Raw genomic sequence first — 21041 nt, 5'->3', positions numbered from 1 at the left:
AGTTTGATCCTCAGTGTCATGTTTCCGGCAAAAATATCTAAACATTATTAAATCAGGACACATTTACTGAAGAACCAAAATGACTGAAGATATTACAGGTGCAGCGTGTAATATTTACTAGGATCTATTGACAAAAACGCAATATAATATACACAACAATGTTTTCAGTGGTGTATAAGACCTTACATAATGAACTGTTACAGTGCATAATGACCTTAAGTTGCCATTTTGTGGCACGATGTTTCTACGGTAGCCCTAAACAGACAAACTTCTCTACAGAGCGCTAGCTACTCTCTGCTGTCTCAGACGACGACATCTTTGTCCTGTGTTGGCCACCGTAGCTTCTCTATGTGCTTTGAAAGGGAGGGGTGAGCAATCTCAATGCTAGAACGTACACACTGCACCTTTAAGTCTTAAATTTGATTAAAATGAACTTCCGCAGGAACTCTGTTTAAATCATTCGGATAAACTGGACTCCTGTAGAAATTTTTGTAGGAAACAGTGTACAGGTCGTGAACACTTACCATGTGATGTGGGCGGAGCCAGTCTGTCATCTGCTGTGGGAGGAGCCAGAATGTCATGTGATGTGGGTGGGGCCTGTCTGTCATGTGATGTGGGCGGGGCCTGTCTGTCATGTGATGTGGGCGGGGCCTGTCTGTCATGTGATGTGGGTGGGGCCTGTCTGTCATGTGATGTGGGCAGGGCCTGTCTGTCATGTGATGTGGGCGGGGCCTGTCTGACATCACTGGACAGACTCTCGGCTTCGCTCTCAGATTGCTCAGGAAAAGCAGATGGAGACGGGAGACGCGGCTCTGGTGATTTTCTGGCAGAAATCGGGTTTATCGGCACTCTGAGCTCCTCCGAGGGATGTTCATGCCGGCTGGATGGAGCGGGGCCTTTCTTCACTGGAGTTTTAGGTCCGTTTTCAATGTCTAACTGTTTATAAAAAGATCTGTTAAACACTGAAAGATGATTTGTGACCCTGGACCACAAAACCAGTCATGAGGGTCAATTTTCTGCATCTGAATGTAAGCTAAATAAATAAGCATAATTGATGTGTGGTTTGTTAGGACAATATTTGAAAATCTTGAATCTGAGGGTGCAAAAAAATCTCCTTTAGAGTTGTCCAAATGAAGACCTCAGCAATGCATATAACTACTAATAATACATTTATAATATATTTACGGTTGGAAATGTACTAAATATCTTCATGGAACATGATCTTAATACTCGAATGATTTTTGGCATAAAAGAAAAATGGATAATTTTAACCCATACAATGTATTGTTGGCAGATAAACCTGTGAGATTATGGTGTTGAGCTCTATGTTATGGTTTTAGTTAAAGCGTTAGTTCACCAAAAAATGTAAATTGTGTGATTAATTCCTCCTGTGGTTGGCCAGCCGTCAGACCTCCGCTCATCTTCACACACGGATGAAGATATTAGTGTTGAAATCCGATGGCTCAGAAAGGCCTTCATTGACACCAATGTCATTTCCTCTCTCAATAACTCAAGAATCGATTCATGATTTGGATCGCCAGAGTCATGAGATTTCAGCAGTTTGACACGCGATCCGAACCATGAATCGGTTCACTGACTCATAACGGTTCGAATCATGAATCGATTCACTGACTCATAACAGTTCGAAGCTTTGTTCTGAAATCGGCCATCACTATATCAGTCGTTATTTAGTGTTTTTGCGCACTAACTCTATTCTGGCCTCTTCATCAATGATTGTAGAGCCGCTGTAGTGAGATGGGCTTTGTAACGACGTCTTTAGTGCCTTTATGGGTCTTGAGAGAGGAAATGACATTGGTGTCAATGAAGGCCTTTCTTAGCCATCGGATTTCAACACTAATATCTTCATCTGTGTGTGAAGATGAATGGAGGTCTAATGACACTAATGACATAATTTACATTTTTGGGTAAACTAACCCTTTAAGAGTAATAAGTGTACATCACACCTGATGACTGATATCTTCCGCTCTTAGTGTCACAGACACGCCCACAGTGGGCCGGAGGTCCGGTGGGACAGACTGCAGCACGGGTTTGACCCGGTTTGGGGGGTTCAGGATAAAAGCGCCCTCTATAGTTGCAGGAAGTTTGGTCAGATCAGCGCCGCTCTTTATCAAACCAGCCAGACTGACGTCAGTGCTGCCGAGAGACTGGTTTCCACAGCAGAGATGGATCTGTGCGCAAAACACACACAACGTCACAGTTACTAAAGATATGCCATTAAAGGGATAGTTCACCCCAAAATGAGCCTGTGATGTTTATCTGCAGGGCGTCTGAGATGTCGGTGTGTTTGTTTCTTCAGGAGAAGACAGATGAAGATTTTTAACTCAACCGTTGCTCGTATAATGCATGTCAATGGGGTGTATTTCTATAGCCCCTTTCACACAGCGATTCCGGAAAATACACGGATAATGCGCCCCGGCATTTGTTCCCGGGCCGCTAGATTTGGTCCATTCTCACTGCCAGCGAAATACCGTAATATGTGCGCTTTCACACACAACCCGTAACGGTCCCGGATCGAGTTGACACGTGACATCCGGATGTGATGTATAATGTACGAGTCGAAAAAGATTGGCCAAAGAATAAGGAAAGGCAAAACGGAAGTGTTCTCTTTTCTTTGGAAACATGGCTGTTGACCAGCAACTAGCGGCATTGTTGTTTATGCTAAATGCTCAAATTACTTCATGTTTTTCTATATTGACTTCTTTCCGGAGAGTTAATGAGATAGCAAGCTTTGCTTCCAGCGTACGCGTTGAGAGTAGGAAACAATGTGAAGCAGCGAGACTTAGAGCACAGAGGCGCCATTGGATGCTAAAAGCTCCCCTCTGTGTACACGGCTCATGCAACTGGGTGTTTCTGATAGAAGAATGTGGATGCTACGAAGACCTCAAGGTGCTGTATGTTTGAGTTTGTTCTGCAACTTGTTGAGCGAAGTCTGAGACGAAAGTCTACAAACCGGAGAAAGCCACTTGAACCACGCCGTAGATTGGTCATTGTTTTGTGGTGGTATGCTACCCCTGGCGAATACCGCACAATCGGTTGTCTTTTTGGTGTGGGGCTGTCGACTGTTTGTACTCTGGTTCATGAAGTGACCGCGACATTGAAGAGAACTTTTTAAACGAGACTTTTTGACTTACAAACTTTTTTTCTCTCGAGAATCCACGCTGTTGCATCTTTATTTTTATTTGCTCATAAACGACGGCATCACGTACCGTTCCGCTGAGCTGGCGAGCGATCTCCGCTTCAGCGCGGATAGTAAGGAGCTCCGTGGTCTTGACTTGTGTCCAGTTTGCGCTCATTTCTGCTTGTTTAATTTTAATTTCTTTTGTATACGAACACTCTCTGCGTTTAAAACACCGACGAGCTCTTCTGGCACTGCAGGGTTGTGTTATTGAAAAAACAAGCTCTAGGAGTCGCACGATAACTACGCACACGTTGCGGCATTAGTTTCGGCTTTTGTTCACACAGCGCTCGTCCCGGGTCGAATCCCGCAATATTACTAGGTCCCCGACCCGGGTCGAATTCGGTAATCAATTCCGGGATGTGGTTGCTTTCACACAGAAGGCGACCCAGCAATGCTCCGGGAATATTGCGGGTCCGACGTGCGGTGTGAAAGGGGCTATAGCCTAAATGAGCCTGTGATGTTCATCTGCAGGGCGTCTGAGATGTCGGTGTGTTTGTTTCTTCAGGAGAACACAGATGAAGATGTTTAACTCAGCCGTTGCTCGTATAATGCATGTCAATGGGGTGTATTTCTATGAGAGTAAAAAACACACAGACATACGAATCCATATTAAACCCTGAGGCTCGCGGAGACACACTGATGTCTGAAGACACGAAACGATCGCTTTCTGCCAGAAACACAACAGTATTTGTGTTATTTTACCTCATATCAGACGAATCTCATCTAGTGTTCCCAGTAGGGCTGTGGGATATTGAAGAAAAATGCGATATACCTTGTTAAATAATGCGATATTCAATATGCAATATGATATTGCTATTAGTGTGTAAAATCGATTTAAATTATATATAAACAATAAAATAAAATTACAAACTGAGAATGATACCATTTATGTGTTTCACATTCTTTCTGGGAAAAGAAAGCATCGCTACAACTTCTGAAAGTGACCGGCTGCGTTTTAGCAACTAAGTATGTAAAAACTGAAGGGATCACATGCTTTCAGAAAGGAGGCTTGTGCGCACGTTTCAGTGTGTGTGTGTGTGTGTGTGTGTGTGTGTGTGTGTGTGTGTGTGTGTGTGTGTCAGACAGCAAGGAGATGTTTTTCGCAAGTAATTACATATTACATATTATAACTCTTTTTAACATCTAGCAAAGGATATAAGTAACAGTCGTGTGCCCAGTCTATTCTCTGCTATATGCGTCAATCTAAAACGGACACTTTTCACAATGTTGAAGTAGCCTATTAAAATCATTCAGATATCCCGTGCTGTTGCAATATGCATATCGCGATATGTACATTTGCGATATTTCTATAATTTCTATATATTGCACAGCCCTAATTCCCAGTGCCATAAGGTCAAAATACAGGCGTGATCATATATATATATATATATATAAATATATATATACAGCTCTGAAAAAATTAAGAGACCAGTTAACATTTAGAAAAATAAATGTAACGTTGTCTCTTCATTTTTTCCAGAGCTGTATATATTTATAGATGCCTCATTAGTTCCTGCGTTGATCGGTCAAATGAGGCATCTATCTATCTATCTATCTATCTATCTATCTATCTATCTATCTATCTAAAATCGCACCGGTATTTTGACCTTCTTCATCGGAAGTAATGGCGTTGGGAACACTAGATGAGATTCGTCTGATATGAGGTAAAATAACACAAATACTGTTGTGTTTCTGGCAGAAAGCGATCGTTTCGTGTCTTCAGACATCAGTGTGTCTCCGCGAGCCTCAGGGTTTAATATGGATTCGTATGTCTGTGTGTTTTTTACTCTCATAGAAATACACCCCATTGACACGCATTATACGAGCAACGGCTGAGTTAAACATCTTCATCTGTGTTCTCCTGAAGAAACAAACACACCTACACTGTAAAAAAATAAAAACGGAAAATATACTGGTAATTATCTGCCAATACATTATCTAGTAATTTTACGGAAATTTCCGTTAACCCTTAAAACACAAACTAATGCAATGTGTAATTCAAAATACAGGTAAAACACCTGTAAAAAAAACTATACGTAAAATTCCTTTATAATTTATTATAAAGTTATACAGTACATTTTGCCCTATTTTTATGGACTTTTTTTTTACATCTCAGATGCCCTGGGGGTCAGCAGATAAACATCACAGGCTCATTTTTGTCTGAACTATCCCTTTCATGAGTGGCTGATCTATGCGATGAGCTTCACCTGGAGAGCCGGCTGCTGGCCCAGAAAGAGCCGCAGGATTCGCTCACTGCTGCGAATGCGGACGGACGCTCGCTCCGGCTCAAAGTTGGGACTGATGAGGTTCTGGAAAGGTTCGCTGGTGACGTCGTTTCCCAGGAGAGTGTAATAGAAGAAGAACTCAGACCCCTCACTGGACAGCTTAGTCGAGCTGGAGATCAACTGAAGAACAGGAAATGTGTAAGTTTGGGCTCTACTAGAACAGATCTGCTTGAATGTTGATTATTCCCTCATATTCTCCATTGTTGCGGCTCCTCTCTTCCCAGTCTGTCAGTAACTCTGTTTAGTTCCTGTCTCTATAAAGCCCCGCCTTCTGAAGAGCACACTGTGCTCTGATTGGTCGGCTGGAGCAGTGTGTTGTGATTGGTGCTTGGGAAATGTCCCGCCCCTTACCATAACCGGCAGTTTCAACACACTACTAATTAACTCAACCAGGCCACGCCCCTTTATTCTGCGTATTAGAGGGTTAGTTGACCCAAATATGAAATGTCTGTCATTAACTCCTCTCCCTAATGTCGCTCCACACCCGTAAGACCTCCGTTCATCTTCACACACAGTTTAAGATATTTTATATTTAGTCCGAGAGCGTATGCAAGTGTATGCACACTATACTGTCCATGTCCAGAAAGGGAATAAAAACATCATCACAGTAGTCCATATGAGACATCAGTGGGTTAATTAGAGTCTCTTGAAGCATCCAAAATACATTTGGGTCCAAAAATAACAAAAACTACGACTTTATTCAGCATTGGCTTCTCTTCCGGGTTTGTGTTCAGATTCGGATCGCGTGTCAAACTGCTGAAATCATGAGACACTGGCCATCCGAATCATGAATCAATTCACTGATTCATAACCGTTTGAATCTTTATTTGAGGATTGAACACAAACGCGGAAGAGAAGCCAATGCTGAATAAAGTCGTAGTTTTTGTTATTTTTGGACCCAAATGTATTTTGGATGCTTCAAGAGACTCTAATTAACCCACTGATGTCTCATATGGACTACTGTGATGATGTTTTTATTCCCTTTCTGGACATGGACAGTATAGTGTGCATACACTTGCATACGCTCTCGGACTAAATATAAAATATCTTAAACTGTGTGTGAAGATGAGCGGAGGTCTTACGGGTGTGGAGCGACATTAGGGAGAGGAGTTAATGACACACATTTCTTTCTTGGCTGAACTAACCCTTTAAGAAACACTGACACTGACAGAGAGAAGAACTCTCAAACATTAACACTAAAGACAGATGAAGCAGAGCCTCTTCAAAACATAAGATTAATGTACCTGCTCCAGTTTAGTAGCAAATGCAACCGTGACCGACAGCACAAAAACGTCAGCACAAATCTCCTCCGGTCCGATCTGATGAAAACCTTCTTCCTCATTCAGAACCGCTCTGAGTTTAGACGCTTCCAGAGGAACCAGCGCTGGAGAACCTGCCGGGACAGAGAGTGTTCAGTGACGTTTTCCATAGGTTTCATTACATTAACCAGCTTTTCACTGCAAAAAATGCTCTTCTTATTTAGTATTTTTTCTTGTTTCCAGTCCAAATATCTAAAAGTTCTTAAAGGGATCCCCTGGTGTTGAGACTTGTGGCTTAATATAACATAAATTATGTCTATTACTGAAATATGTAGTAGAAAACCCTTGAGAGATCTACCCTAGGCTTGCACTACGCGATAGGGCTGAACAATATTCTGTTTTAACATCGACAGTGCGATGTGCGCGTGTGCGATAGTCACATCGCCGGAACATGCGATGTGAAGGGTAGTAGTATTTTTATACGGTCTATGGTAGTAGCCCATGGTGTATTAAAGAAACACACAGTAAACACGAGTGTGTTGCTGGAGTGACATGCAGGTTCCTCATGCCTGCACAGTGATTGGTTCCCTGTGCCGCTGCTCACCGCTCACGGCCAAACATTCACTGCTAAAATGCGCGACGAAGAGGATCCGAAGAGGAAAAAAAAAGGTTCGTACCAGAAATCATCTTTTTGGGACTATTTTGGCTACATAAAGGAGGATGTTGAACAAAAAGAGGCACTTTGCATGAGTGTCTTCTGGCCACAAAACAAGAAAACACCACCAATTTGTCTGATCACTTAAAACGCCACCACAAAGATCTTTACGACGAATACAGAGCAGGGCTCGACATTAACGCTTGTCCAGGACATGTGGGTGTTTTGAAGGGACAAGTGAAAGAGAATTTTACTTGACCGACGAACAAGACAAGAGCGCCTGATTAAAACAAAAAAATAACTAGCGAATCACCAAAATGCAAGAATGTTTGTGCATTTATTTAGTGTAAGTGGCGATCGATTGTGGATAATATATAATGAACTGATGATAATAAGGTGGCACTGTTGACGCTCGTGCAGCCTCTCGAGGAGAAATCACAACACTAGAGCGTTCTCCTGAATACCATCACGACTGAAAATGACACTGATTTCATATGACAGCTCCATAAACAACTAATTAACAATCACTTAGTCACTTACATTTTAGATGCAATATGCAATGCAATGTTTTTGTTCTATTTCAGCAGTGAAAATCGTTCATAGCAGACCCGTAACACGTCTCACTCATAGCAACAAGTGTGAACGATTCAGCGTTCGAATGAATCGTTTGAATGAACGACTCAGTGACTCACTCATTAAGACGGTCCCCTGCTGCCACCTACTGGAGGTTTAGTTTCATGTTTGCACATACTTTCCAACATTTCTTTTTGTCACTTGTAATGAAGCTTGCTTATTAGTGAAATTATTAATATCACGGAACGGTAATTATTGACTTTAGCCTGGATTGATGGCTCTCAATATTGCAATATATATCGTTGGGGAAAAAATATCGCAATGTAATTTTTTTCCAATATCGTGCAGGCCTACTACGCGATACTGGTCGAACATGATGCCGCAGTTGATTATGGCAACGTGTTTACTAGGTGGACCGCTCGAATGTTCCCACGGGACTTTAGCGTGAGACACAGCTAGCCGGCTAAAACAGGTGAATTTAAACAATGGCTAAGTGGCTAAACGCATCTCGTTGTCGTGTGAGGGACCTGTTCATGTTGGACGGACATTTTAATTGCATATTGTGTCTGTTAAGCAGCACAGACACCCTTTACATTGATGCCCCCAAAACGCCGTTTAGCTGAGGGGGGGCTCTGGGCATTAACTGTAATAACTCCGCGTTGCAAGCACCAATCCGGTTCGTTTGTTTTTTCTATAGACTGTACTCACAAAGATATAACGATCAAGATAAACTTAAACATTCGCCGGAGTTGTCCTTTAAGTAGCAAATATATTTATTGTTATTTTATTGTGAGATTTTGCCTCACCTCCTACCACTGCTATACCCCTTCTAGCCACAACTCTTCTTCTCTATTTTTAGTGTATGTCTGTGGCAGAATTACAGCGCCACACACTGGCATGGCATGCAAACTACATCGTTTTTATTTGGTTTCGTGATCTCGTGTGGAAAAAAAGATCGGATTGGGAAAGCTCTGGCTTCGTGGACGGGGAAAGTTTAAAGATTGAGGTTTTAATTCACTGAGCTTGTGCTCAAACTTTAATGTATGAACCAACATCATCACCAAAACATCCTGCCTCTCTTCCTCACGCCCTCCCATGGTGCTATACCTAGATAGTTCCCTCTGCTGGTCACATTAGGCATTACAGTTAATCTACTGCATATCAGCCGTTTATCCATGATATCAACACAGGGAATAGTGAATGGGGTGATGTATGCGCGCACCCAGTGCAGATGTGTGTGTGTGTGTGCTTGCTCACAGCGCGTGGATGTGTGTGTTCGTGCCGATCTGCTGGGGTGTGCGTGAGTCTGTGAGAGAGAGAGTTTGTGTGCACATGTATGTTTGAGTGTGTTTTTAAGTACAATTACAAAGCAATTCATTGGTTTTGTTTAACTCTGAAACAATTTACAAGTTACATTGTGGTAAAAATAGCTACGGGTAGCGCCAACTGATTGCCGAGTGCCACCATTTTATGTCATCAACCTTCATGTTTTTCTTACATGGCTTTTCTACGACATATTTCAGTAGGAGACATAATTTATGTTATATTAAGCCATACAAGTCTCAACACCAGGGGATCCCTTTAAATCAAGATGCATTTACTAGATCAGTAAAACGACATAAGATATTTTTTCGTGTTTTCTGGGGGAAATTATCAAAATGAAGTTTTTACTTAAAGGGGGGGTGAAACACTCAGTTTCAGTCAGTGTCATGTCAATCTTGAGTACCTATAGAGTAGCATTGCATCCTGCATATCTCCGAAAAGTCTTTATTTTTTAAATAATTATGTAAGAAAGATGCGCTGTTCCGAGTCTTTCCGAAAAAAGCCGAGCGGGTGGGGGCGTGTCGTGTGAGCGGAGCTAAATAGTGACGTGTGCGCCGCCGTGTTGAGTGCGTCGTAATGCTGTCATCCCTAACAGCGGGAAAAACTTTATTCAAAATAAAAATATGGCTTTTAATCAGATACAGCCATACATCTATGATCCGGAATCAGACCCAGAGGCTGCAGTTGAACAGGAGCAGCAGCAAAAACGACTAGAGCAGGACGTCTCTATGTGGTACAAGTTATACACTAACTATATAATATGCTTAGCGGCTTGTGTTATTTACATATTTATACTTGAATTATATCGTCGTATTTTTGTCTTTGAAGGTGTACATGTGGGAAGTGCAGTTGTGCACGTGTGTGTGTGTGTGTTTACGCGTGGTTTGTGTAGACAGTAAGCGGACTAAAAAAAAAACAGACATTTGAAGCAGTCTCACTCACCCTTCTAACGTTGGGACTGCTCCATCCTTCAGCATTAGGCGATCGGGAAAATCCGGCGTCGAGCTGGGCCTTGTTTATGAAACAGTCGGCACCGAAATGCAGCGAACAGATATAAACATTCGCGCAACTCAGTTGCTGATCCGGAAAAGCAAATTACATCCACTGTTGCCTTAACGCGGGGTTTTGGCGAATCTGTGCAGGACTGTCTTGGTCTGGCAACCAAAAACGCACTTTTTTGGTGACATTGTTATGTGCACATTACCTGTCCAGCAGCCTACGAGCCAGCGCTTTGATGGGCGTAGGCTGTTGCTTTCGCTCTCTCCCTCTCTCTCTCTCTCACGCGCTTCCGGTAGAATTGTCCGTAAGGCCCATACAAGGAAATTCCGCCCCCATTAACGTCAAAGGGGACGCATGATCTCAAAAAACTTGCCGAAACTTATGACTAACCGGAAGTAGTATTTTTGACAAAGAAATACTCCCATCAAACGTCCACCTTAACTTTTGAAACTTTGTCTATGTTTAGTATGGGATTCCAAGTCTTTAACAGTGTAAAAAGATCAGTATGCATGAAACAGCATTTCCCCCCCCCTTTAAAACAAGCAAAATGATCTGCCAATGGGGTGAGAAAAATAATCTTATTTCTGTTAGGGACGGAAACAAGAAATAAGATTTCAATCAGAAAGGAGATTATTTTTCTAATGGAGTCGGTGTACCTGCTCTCGGCGGAGCTTTTTTGACCTTGAATGGCTCCACGGGTTGTTTGGGGTCGTTCTCCAAGATCATCCCGACCAGAAGCGCAGGTTTGAGCTTCGTGTATTTGCTACTGAGCAGAGGATGCCATTTAGGAGCCTGGAGGACACAAACACACACCAAACTAATGAGAAGGAAAACCTTGAGTGACACTGGAAAAATTATGATTTGTTAATGTTTCTGAAAGAGTCTCATCTGCTCATAACTCCAGTAAAGCAGTGTAATATTCCTCCAGTGTAGATCATCTGTTCTCTGTGTGAATATATAGTAAAGTGTGATTTATTCCTGTGATCATCATCATCATCATCATCATCATCATCATCACTCTTCAGAGTCACATGATCCTTCACTAATCACTCTCAGATGAGCATCTGATGATCAACACACTTATGATTATTATCAGTGCTCATATTTTAATTTTTATATTCAGTGTATATATTTTTGATGCAGGTTAAAAAAATTAAATAGAAAAATTAATTATACTTATTTATCAAGGACGCATTTAAACTGATCAAAAGTGACATTTATAATGTTACAAAAGCTTCTATTTCTAATAAATGCTGTTCTTTCGAACTTTGTACAAATAAAGTACATCACAGTTTCCACACAAAATATGAACAAAGCACAAGTTATTACTGAAAATGTCAAAATTGTTACATAAAAAACTAAAATATTATATACAGTCAAAATTTAAAAACAAAATTATGACGTTAAATTCAACATTATATTTATAACATGTTATAAATATAAAAACTTTATAAAGAGGCTGCACGAGCATCAACATCACCACCGTCAGTTCATTATATATTATATTCTAATAACATTATATATATCATATTATATTAACATATTAACATAAATATTATATCATTATATATTAACATTCTAAAATCACTCCACTGGCTTCCTGTGTCGTTCAGGATCGAGTACAAGATTTCTCTCCTTACCCACCAGTGCATCCATGGTGATGCTCCCTCCTATCTCAAGGAACTCCTCACCACACAAACAGCCACTCATAACCTCCGCTCTGTTTCGCTGTATCGCCTCAAAACTCCCACAGCCAATCTCCGTACTATGGGGGATCGGACCTTCTGCTCTGCAGCCCCCAGTCTGTGGAATGCTCTCCCTGACCACCTGCGGACTCCACAGACTATAGATACTTTTAAGCATGGTCTTAAAACCCACCTTTTTAGCAGAGCTTTTAATTGACTTGCTACTTCTTTATTTTATTTTATTTTATTTTTCAGTTGTATTTATTTATTGTTGTTTGTTTTTTTGTTTTTTTTAATTCTGTAGCACTTTGAGATTTTGTTTAATATAAAGTGCATTATAAATAAAATGTATTATTATATTATTATCCACTATCGATCGCCTCTTCCATTACACTGCAAAAAATGCTTTTCTTACTTAGTATTTTTGTCTTGTTTCTAGTCAAAATATCAAAAAATTCTTACATTAAGAAACATTTACTTGACAAGTACAAATTATTGTCTTGTTTTGGGGAAAAATAACTCAAAATGAAGAGAGTTTTTGCTTAAAATAAGATAAATAATCTGCCAATGGGGTGAGAAAAATAATCTTGTTTTCTGTTTGAATTAAGATTATTTTTCTCACCCCATTGGCAGATTATTTATCTTATTTTAAGCAAAAACTCTCTTCATTTTGAGTTATTTTTCCCCAAAACAAGACAATAATTTGTACTTGTCAAGTAAATGTTTCTTAATGTAAGAATTTTTTGATATTTTGACTAGAAACAAGACAAAAATACTGAGTAAGAAGAGCATTTTTTGCAGTGTAATGAATGATCATTCTTGCATTTTGGTGATTCGCGAGATATTTTTTGTTATTGGCGTTTTAATCCGCTTGTCCGTCGGGCCAGTAAAATTCACTTTCACTTCCCCTTAAAAAAGATCCACTTGTCCCGGACAAGAGTTCATGTCGAGCCCTGCTTTACTATATATTCACACAGAGAACCGATGATTTACACTGGAGGAATATTTCACTGATTTACTGTAATACTGTACGTAAAGCCCTTATGTATAACGCATTATAAAAGTATTCATAATCTACATTGTTTCATAAATAATTGCAACCAAAGATTAAATGCATTATAATATTTGCAGATTCTGAAATGAGTTGTTTGTGGAGTATTATAATGCATTATAACTGTGGTTATAATCATTTATAAGATAATATAAAGCATTAATACATAAGGGCTTTAAAGGGATAATTCTGTCATCATTTCCTCTCCCTCATGTTGTTCCAAACGAGTGTGAGTTTCTTTCTTCTGCTGAACACAAAAGAAGATATTTGGAAGAATGTTTGAAACATACAAAGCAAGAGATTACTATGGTAGTCAATGGTTGCTCTGTTGCTTTGTATGTTTCAAACATTCTTCCAAATATCTTCTTTTGTGTTCAGCAGAAGAAAGAAACTCATACTCGTTTGGAACAACATGAGGGAGAGGAAATGATGAGGGAATTGTCCATTTTGGGTGAACTCTCCCTTTAAGTAAAGTGTTATGCAGCAGAGCATTGAGACTCTAACTGTGAGGTTTCTGGACCTGCTGGATGTCCTGCACTGATCTCAGGTCGAGCACGACGTATCCCACACACTCCTTAACAGACGAGCTGGAGTCCACAGCGTAACACTGCAGTTTAATGGGAGTCCTCTGGAGCCTGAGGGAAGGAGAGCGCGCACACACACACACACACACACACACACACACACACACACACACACACACACACACGTTTGTTTTTGTGAAATGTGGGGACTCTCCATAGGCGTAATGGTTTTTATACTGTACACACCATATTTTCTATCCCCTTACACTGCCCCTAAACCTACCCATCACACACACACACACACACACACACACACAGACCCTGCCCCTAAACCTACCCATCACACACACACACACACACACACACACACAGACCCTGCCCCTAAACCTACCCATCACACACACACACACACACACATACACACACACACACACTGCCCCTAAACCCACCCATCACACACACACAGACGTTACCCCTAAACATGCCCATCACACACACACACACACACACACACACACACACACACACACACCCTGCCCCTAAACCTACCCATCACACACACACAGACGTTACCCCTAAACATGCCCATCACACACACACACACTGACCCTGCCCCTAAACCTACCCATCACACACACAGACCCTGCCCCTAAACCTACCCATCACACACACAGACCCTGCCCCTAAACATACCCATCACACACACAGACCCTGCCCCTAAACATACCCATCACACACACTGACCCTGCCCCTAAACATACCCATCACACACACACAGACCCTGCCCCTAAACATGCCCATCACACACACTGACCCTGCCCCTAAACATGCCCATCACACACACAGACCCTGCCCCTAAACATACCCATCACACACACTGACCCTGCCCCTAAACATACCCATCACACACACAGACCCTGCCCCTAAACATGCCCATCACACACACAGACCCTGCCCCTAAACATGCCCATCACACACACAGACCCTGCCCCTAAACATACCCATCACACACACACAGACGTTACCCCTAAACATGCCCATCACACACACACACACTGACCCTGCCCCTAAACCTACCCATCACACACACAGACCCTGCCCCTAAACCTACCCATCACACACACAGACCCTGCCCCTAAACATACCCATCACACACACAGACCCTGCCCCTAAACATACCCATCACACACACTGACCCTGCCCCTAAACCTACCCATCACACACACAGACCCTGCCCCTAAACCTACCCATCACACACACAGACCCTGCCCCTAAACATACCCATCACACACACTGACCCTGCCCCTAAACATGCCCATCACACACACAGACCCTGCCCCTAAACATACCCATCACACACACTGACCCTGCCCCTAAACATACCCATCACACACACAGACCCTGCCCCTAAACATACCCATCACACACACAGACCCTGCCCCTAAACATACCCATCACACACACAGACCCTGCCCCTAAACATACCCATCACACACACTGACCCTGCCCCTAAACATACCCATCACACACACTGACCCTGCCCCTAAACATGCCCATCACACACACAGACCCTGCCCCTAAACATACCCATCACACACACAGACCCTGCCCCTAAACATACCCATCACACACACTGACCCTGCCCCTAAACATACCCATCACACACACTGACCCTGCCCCTAAACATGCCCATCACACACACAGACCCTGCCCCTAAACATACCCATCACACACACTGACCCTGCCCCTAAACATACCCATCACACACACTGACCCTGCCCCTAAACATGCCCATCACACACACAGACCCTGCCCCTAAACATACCCATCACACACACTGACCCTGCCCCTAAACATACCCATCACACACACAGACCCTGCCCCTAAACATGCCCATCACACACACAGACCCTGCCCCTAAACATGCCCATCACACACACAGACCCTGCCCCTAAACATACCCATCACACACACACAGACCCTGCCCCTAAACATACCCATCACACACACTGACCCTGCCCCTAAACATACCCATCACACACACTGACCCTGCCCCTAAACATACCCATCACACACACAGACCCTGCCCCTAAACATACCCATCACACACACTGACCCTGCCCCTAAACATGCCCATCACACACACAGACCCTGCCCCTAAACATACCCATCACACACACTGACCCTGCCCCTAAACCTACCCATCACACACACACAGACCCTGCCCCTAAACATACCCATCACACACACACAGAAGTTACCCCTAAACATACCCATCACACACACACAGACGTTACCCCTAAACATGCCCATCACACACACACAAACACACACACACTGACCCTGCCCCTAAACCTACCCATCACACACACACACAGACCCTACCCCTAAACATGCCCATCACACACACACACAGACCCTACCCCTAAACATGCCCATCACACACACACACACACACCTGTGCTGGTGCAGCGTCCGCCGGTCCAGCTCCCAGGCCAGTTCGGTGCAGAACTGCGGCTGCTCTCGGTGCTCGACCGCATCTGTGGCCAAAGTCTCTCCGTCGAAACGAGCCTCAACCAGCAGAGAGAGCCGAGGACTCCTGGGGAACTGACGGCCTGATGGGACGGGACACGGGTCAGAACACACACACACACACATCACAGAACACACACACACAAACACTCAAAGCAATCCGATGAGACATGGATCAGAACCGGACACACACACACACACACATCACAGAACACACACTCAAAGCAATCCGACGAGACACAGATCAGAACACACTCACACTAATCACAGAACACACACACTTTACACACATCACAGAACACACACTCAAAGCAATCCGACGAGACACGGATCAGATCAGACCACACACACTTCACACTCATCAACTTGAAATTATGACATTAAATGTCAAAATAATGACAAACTAAGTCGAAATTCTTAAATAAAAAGTCAGAATTAAAGTTCTAATTATGATATAAATTATGACACACACATACTAAATTAAAATTCTGACTTAAAGTTATAATTATGTTAAAAACTATGACATAAGATAAAAATTATAACTTAAAAAAGTTGAAATAAAAGAAATCTAAATTATGACGTTTAATGTCCTAGTTATCAATTAAAAGTTGAAATTAAGACAAATTGAAACTAACATAAAAATGAATTTATGACATACTAAGTTGAAATTCTTAAATCAAAGGTCAAAAATTATGATGTCCAAATTCTTAAAAAGTTGAAATTATGACATTAAATATCAAAATGATGATATACGAACTCGAAATTCTTAAATAAAAAGTCTTGATTATGATATAAATGATGACCTAAAAAATCATACCAAGTCAAAACTCTTAAATCAAAATCAAAATGATGACAAGTTGAAATTAGGACACACTGTCATAATTCATTAAAAAGTTGAAATTGTCAAGTAAATTATGAAAAAAAGTCATTGATAATTTACTAGAATATATGATTTGTTTGTACATTAGATTCAGGTAAAAATATAACGTTACTAATAAATAAAGCGCACAGACATTTTATCTCAACATGAGAAAAAGTGCAGTTAAAGTACTCATAACGATATAATATAATAAATATTTAATGCTTAAATATATTCATTAAAAAATCAAAGGATCGTTAAATGTTTTATGGATGGTTTTGGTGATAGTATGGTATCAGATGTTTACCACATTAATACACAACGGTATTTTAGAGAATACCATGATATTACCATCCGACAAATGAACTGCATTGTACTTTAATTAATGACATATTCATCAGCAAAACACACACTTAAATGATTTTAGAGCTAACGAGCCTGTCCTGCCTGGAGAAAACAGGAGATTGATACGATATTAAAGCATTAATATGAGAAATAAACGTGTTACCTTCGAGAATCGACACAACAATCAGCAGCTGCTCTGCTTTTGAAGCCATGTCATCTCTGTGTGTGTTAATTAAACACTCATAATCATCCGACGCTGATATTAATATCTGTTGTTTACTTTTAGCGCGTCTGTTGTGTTCAAATAACGACAGTAACTGTCAGTCTGCGGCACTTCCGCCGGAAACAGCAGCGACTGGCGCTATGCTCCCCCTGCAGGACGGAGGAACACATCACACACTCACTCAATTTAAAGAACTGGAGAATCTTTTGTCTTTTACGGAAAATAAATCAATAAAGAGATGAATGGAAGTATATTTTCCGCCACATAAGAAACAAAGCTTTTGTAGATCATAATTGTGACATTAAAACTCGAAATTATAATTTAAAAAGTCGACATACTAAGTTTGAGATGAAATTGAAAACTCGAAATTATAGTTTTGATTTTTACTAAATCTAAATTGACATAAACTTCAATGATTTCTGACCATAATTCTGACATAAAAATTCAAGATTGCACATAAAAAACACTGTCAAAATTATGATATAAGAAGTTGACCAGATGCAGTTGAAAACTTGACAGTCAAAATTATGATTATGATTATGATTAAATAAAGTTGACATTTTGACTTAAATACCATAATTGTGATATAATAAGTCAAAAATTTTAAATAAAAAGTTGAAATTCTGACTTAAATGTCAAAATTTTGATATAAAAAGTTGACCAGATGCAGTTGAAAACTTGAAATTATGACTAATTTTTAAATGTGATAATTATGATATAAAAAGTCAAAATTCTTAAATAAAAAGTTGACATTTTGACTTAAATGCCATAATTATGATATAATAAGTCAAAAATCTCAAAGGGGCGGTGAAATGCTGTTTCATGCATACTGAGCTTTCCTCTGTTAAAGACTTGGATTCCCATCCTAAACATAGACAAAGTTTCAAAAACTAATGTTGGACGTTTGATGGAGTATTTCTGTGTCAAAAATACTCCTTCCGGTTTCTCACAAGTTTCGGAGAGTGTTTTTCGAGTATGGGTCGGCTTGACGTTAATAGAGCGGAAGGTCCTTGTATGGGCCGTACGGCTCTTCTCCCGGTAGGGTGCGCGCGCGCGACTAGAGCGAGAGAGGAAATGCACGCGCATAAGCACTCTCAGGTGCAGATCCAGTCGATCCTGGCGCCGCGCTCCACTTTATTCCTATGGGTGACGTCGAGCGACTTCAACGCTTCAGCACAGCATTCTGGGAAGGCAGCGCTGCATTTGAACCGATCTGAACACAGAAATGACGGGAAGCTTCACAACATCGCTTCAGTCGCGTCGCAAAGTGGATCTCCACGGTCACTGCTGTCAGGACTTCACCAAATCATACCAAAGAAGTGTGTTTTTGACGGAGCGGTCCCAGCGATAAAGGTCCGGTCCTGCTTTGGAAGCAGCCGGTGAGTAAAACTGCTTCAGATGTCTGTGCTGTCGGCTATCGTCGCGTGAGTAAACATCAGTAAACGACACGATCGCGTGCTTCGTCATTCAAATGCGCTAACGGACTCCATTGCTGTTCTCTGTATAATGTTACACTAGTCTGACGTGCAAAACCGTTTTGCTTGCTACTGCTAAGGTTTAGTCGCATACAATAGTCCATAAACCGAATCATGTCCTCATAAACTGCGAGTAAACACACACAAATGTTGACAGGCCACTAAATACAGTCCATACCACAGAGACGGACGTCCTGCTGCTGCTGCTTCTCCTGTTCAGTTTATTTCTGCCTCCGGATCTGATTCTGGATCATATATCTATTAGTTGAATCTGATTGATAGCCATGGTTTATTTAGGGTAACGTTTTCTTCTCCACGCTTGAGGACGTCACCACTTTGTTCGCGATCGTCATTCTTTAGCTCCGCCCACACGATACGCCTCCAGCCGCTCGTTTTTTTCCAGAAAGACTCGGTACAGCCCATATTTCTTTTATAAATATAATAAAACTAAAGACTTTTCGGAGATATGAAGGATGCAATACTACTCTATAGGTACTCAAGATTGACATGAGATTGACTGAAACTGAGTGTTTCACCCCCCCTTTAAATAAAGTTGAAATTTTGTCTTTAAAGCCATAATTATAATATAATAAGTCAAAATTCTTAAATAAAGTTGAAATTCTGACTTTAAAGACTTAATTATGATATAAAAAAGTCAAAACTATGATGTCATAATTATGACATTAAATTTTAAGGTTACGACATAAAAACCAAATTACATAAAAGTTAGAGTCAAAATATGACAAAAATACAAAATTCTTAAATAAAAAGTTTAAATTCTGACTTAAATGTCATAAAAAGTCTAAATTGTTTTAAAAAGAAATAATTACGTAATAATTACAGTGGGTGCGTAAAGTATTCAGACCCACCTAAATGTTTCACTCTTTATTATATTGCAGCCATTTGCTAAAATCATTTAAGTTCTTTTTTCTCATTAGTGTACGCACAGCACACCATATTAAACCAAAAACACAGAATTGTTGACATTTTTGCAGATTTATTAAAAAAGAAAAACTGAAATATCACGTGGTCCTCAGTCTTCAGACACTGTGCTGTGACACTCATATATTTAACTCAGGTGCTGTCCATTTCTTCTGATCATCCTTGAGATGGTTCTACACCTTCATTTGAGTCCAGCTGTGTTTGATTATACTGACTGGACTTGATTAGGAAAGCCACACACCTGTCTATATAGGACCTTACAGCTCACAGTGCATGTCAGAGCAAATGAGAAACAGGAGGTCAAAGGAACTGCCTGAAGAGCTCAGAGACAGAACTGTGGCAAGGCAGAGATCTGGCCAAGGTAACAAAAACATTTCTGCTGCACTTAAGGTTCCTCAGAGCACAGTGGCCTCCATAATCCTTAAATGGAAGACGTTTGGGACGACCAGAACCCTTCCTAGAGCTGGCCGTCTGGCCAAACTGAGCTATCGGCGGAGAAGAGCATTGCTGAGAGAGGTAAAGAAGAACCCAAAGATCACTGTGGATGAGCTCCAGAGATGCAGAGTTGTAGAAAGTCAACCATAACTGCAGTCCTCCACCCGTCGGGGCTTTATGGCAGACCGGCCCGACGGAAGCCTCTCCTCAGAGCGAGACACATGAATGTTCGCTAAAAAAAAACACCTGAAGGACTCCAAGCTGGTGAGAAATAAGATTCTCTGGCCTGATGAGACCAATATAGAATTTTTTGGCCTTAATTCTAAGCGGTATGTGTGGAGAAAAATATCACCTGTCAATACAGTCCCAACAGTGAAGCATGGTGGTGGCAGCATAATGCTGTGGGGTGTTTTTCAGCTGCTGGGACCGGACGACTGGTTGCAATCGAGAGAAAGATGAATTTGGCCAAGAACAGGGATATCCTGGATGAAAACCTTCTCCAGAGTGCTCAAAAAAAAAAACTTTTTGCATCTTTCCCAAAAAGACTCATGGCTGTATCAGATCAAAAGGGGGATCTACTAAACACTGAGCAAAGTGTCTGAATACTGAGGACCATGTGATATTTCAGTTTTTCTTTTTTAATGAATCAGCAAAAATGTCAACAATTCTGTGTTTGT

General features: G+C 41.3%; 1 protein-coding gene across 2 annotated transcripts in view; it reads right to left on the bottom strand.

Annotated features, from left to right (window-relative positions):
- The window catches only part of cep120 (centrosomal protein 120), a 75950-nt gene extending 58318 nt beyond the window's left edge, over positions 1-17632 (bottom strand). The window contains exons 1-8 of one of the 2 annotated variants that reach the window (XM_067414592.1): positions 17453-17632; positions 16012-16168; positions 13550-13664; positions 10950-11085; positions 6729-6877; positions 5407-5604; positions 1965-2189; positions 525-936 (exon numbers count right to left, since the gene is read on the bottom strand). In XM_067414592.1, the coding sequence (XP_067270693.1) occupies positions 525-936; positions 1965-2189; positions 5407-5604; positions 6729-6877; positions 10950-11085; positions 13550-13664; positions 16012-16168; positions 17453-17501 (1441 nt within the window). In that variant the 5' untranslated portion in view covers positions 17502-17632. The remainder of the gene's footprint in view (positions 1-524; positions 937-1964; positions 2190-5406; positions 5605-6728; positions 6878-10949; positions 11086-13549; positions 13665-16011; positions 16169-17452) is intronic. The other variant, XM_067414593.1, reaches the window with a different exon arrangement.
- Positions 17633-21041: the final 3409 nt, after the last annotated feature.

The sequence above is a fragment of the Pseudorasbora parva genome, chromosome 13, assembly GCF_024679245.1.
Source record: "Pseudorasbora parva isolate DD20220531a chromosome 13, ASM2467924v1, whole genome shotgun sequence".
Taxonomy (NCBI): Eukaryota; Metazoa; Chordata; class Actinopteri; order Cypriniformes; family Gobionidae; genus Pseudorasbora; species Pseudorasbora parva.
This window is presented reverse-complemented; position numbering and strand designations above follow the sequence as displayed.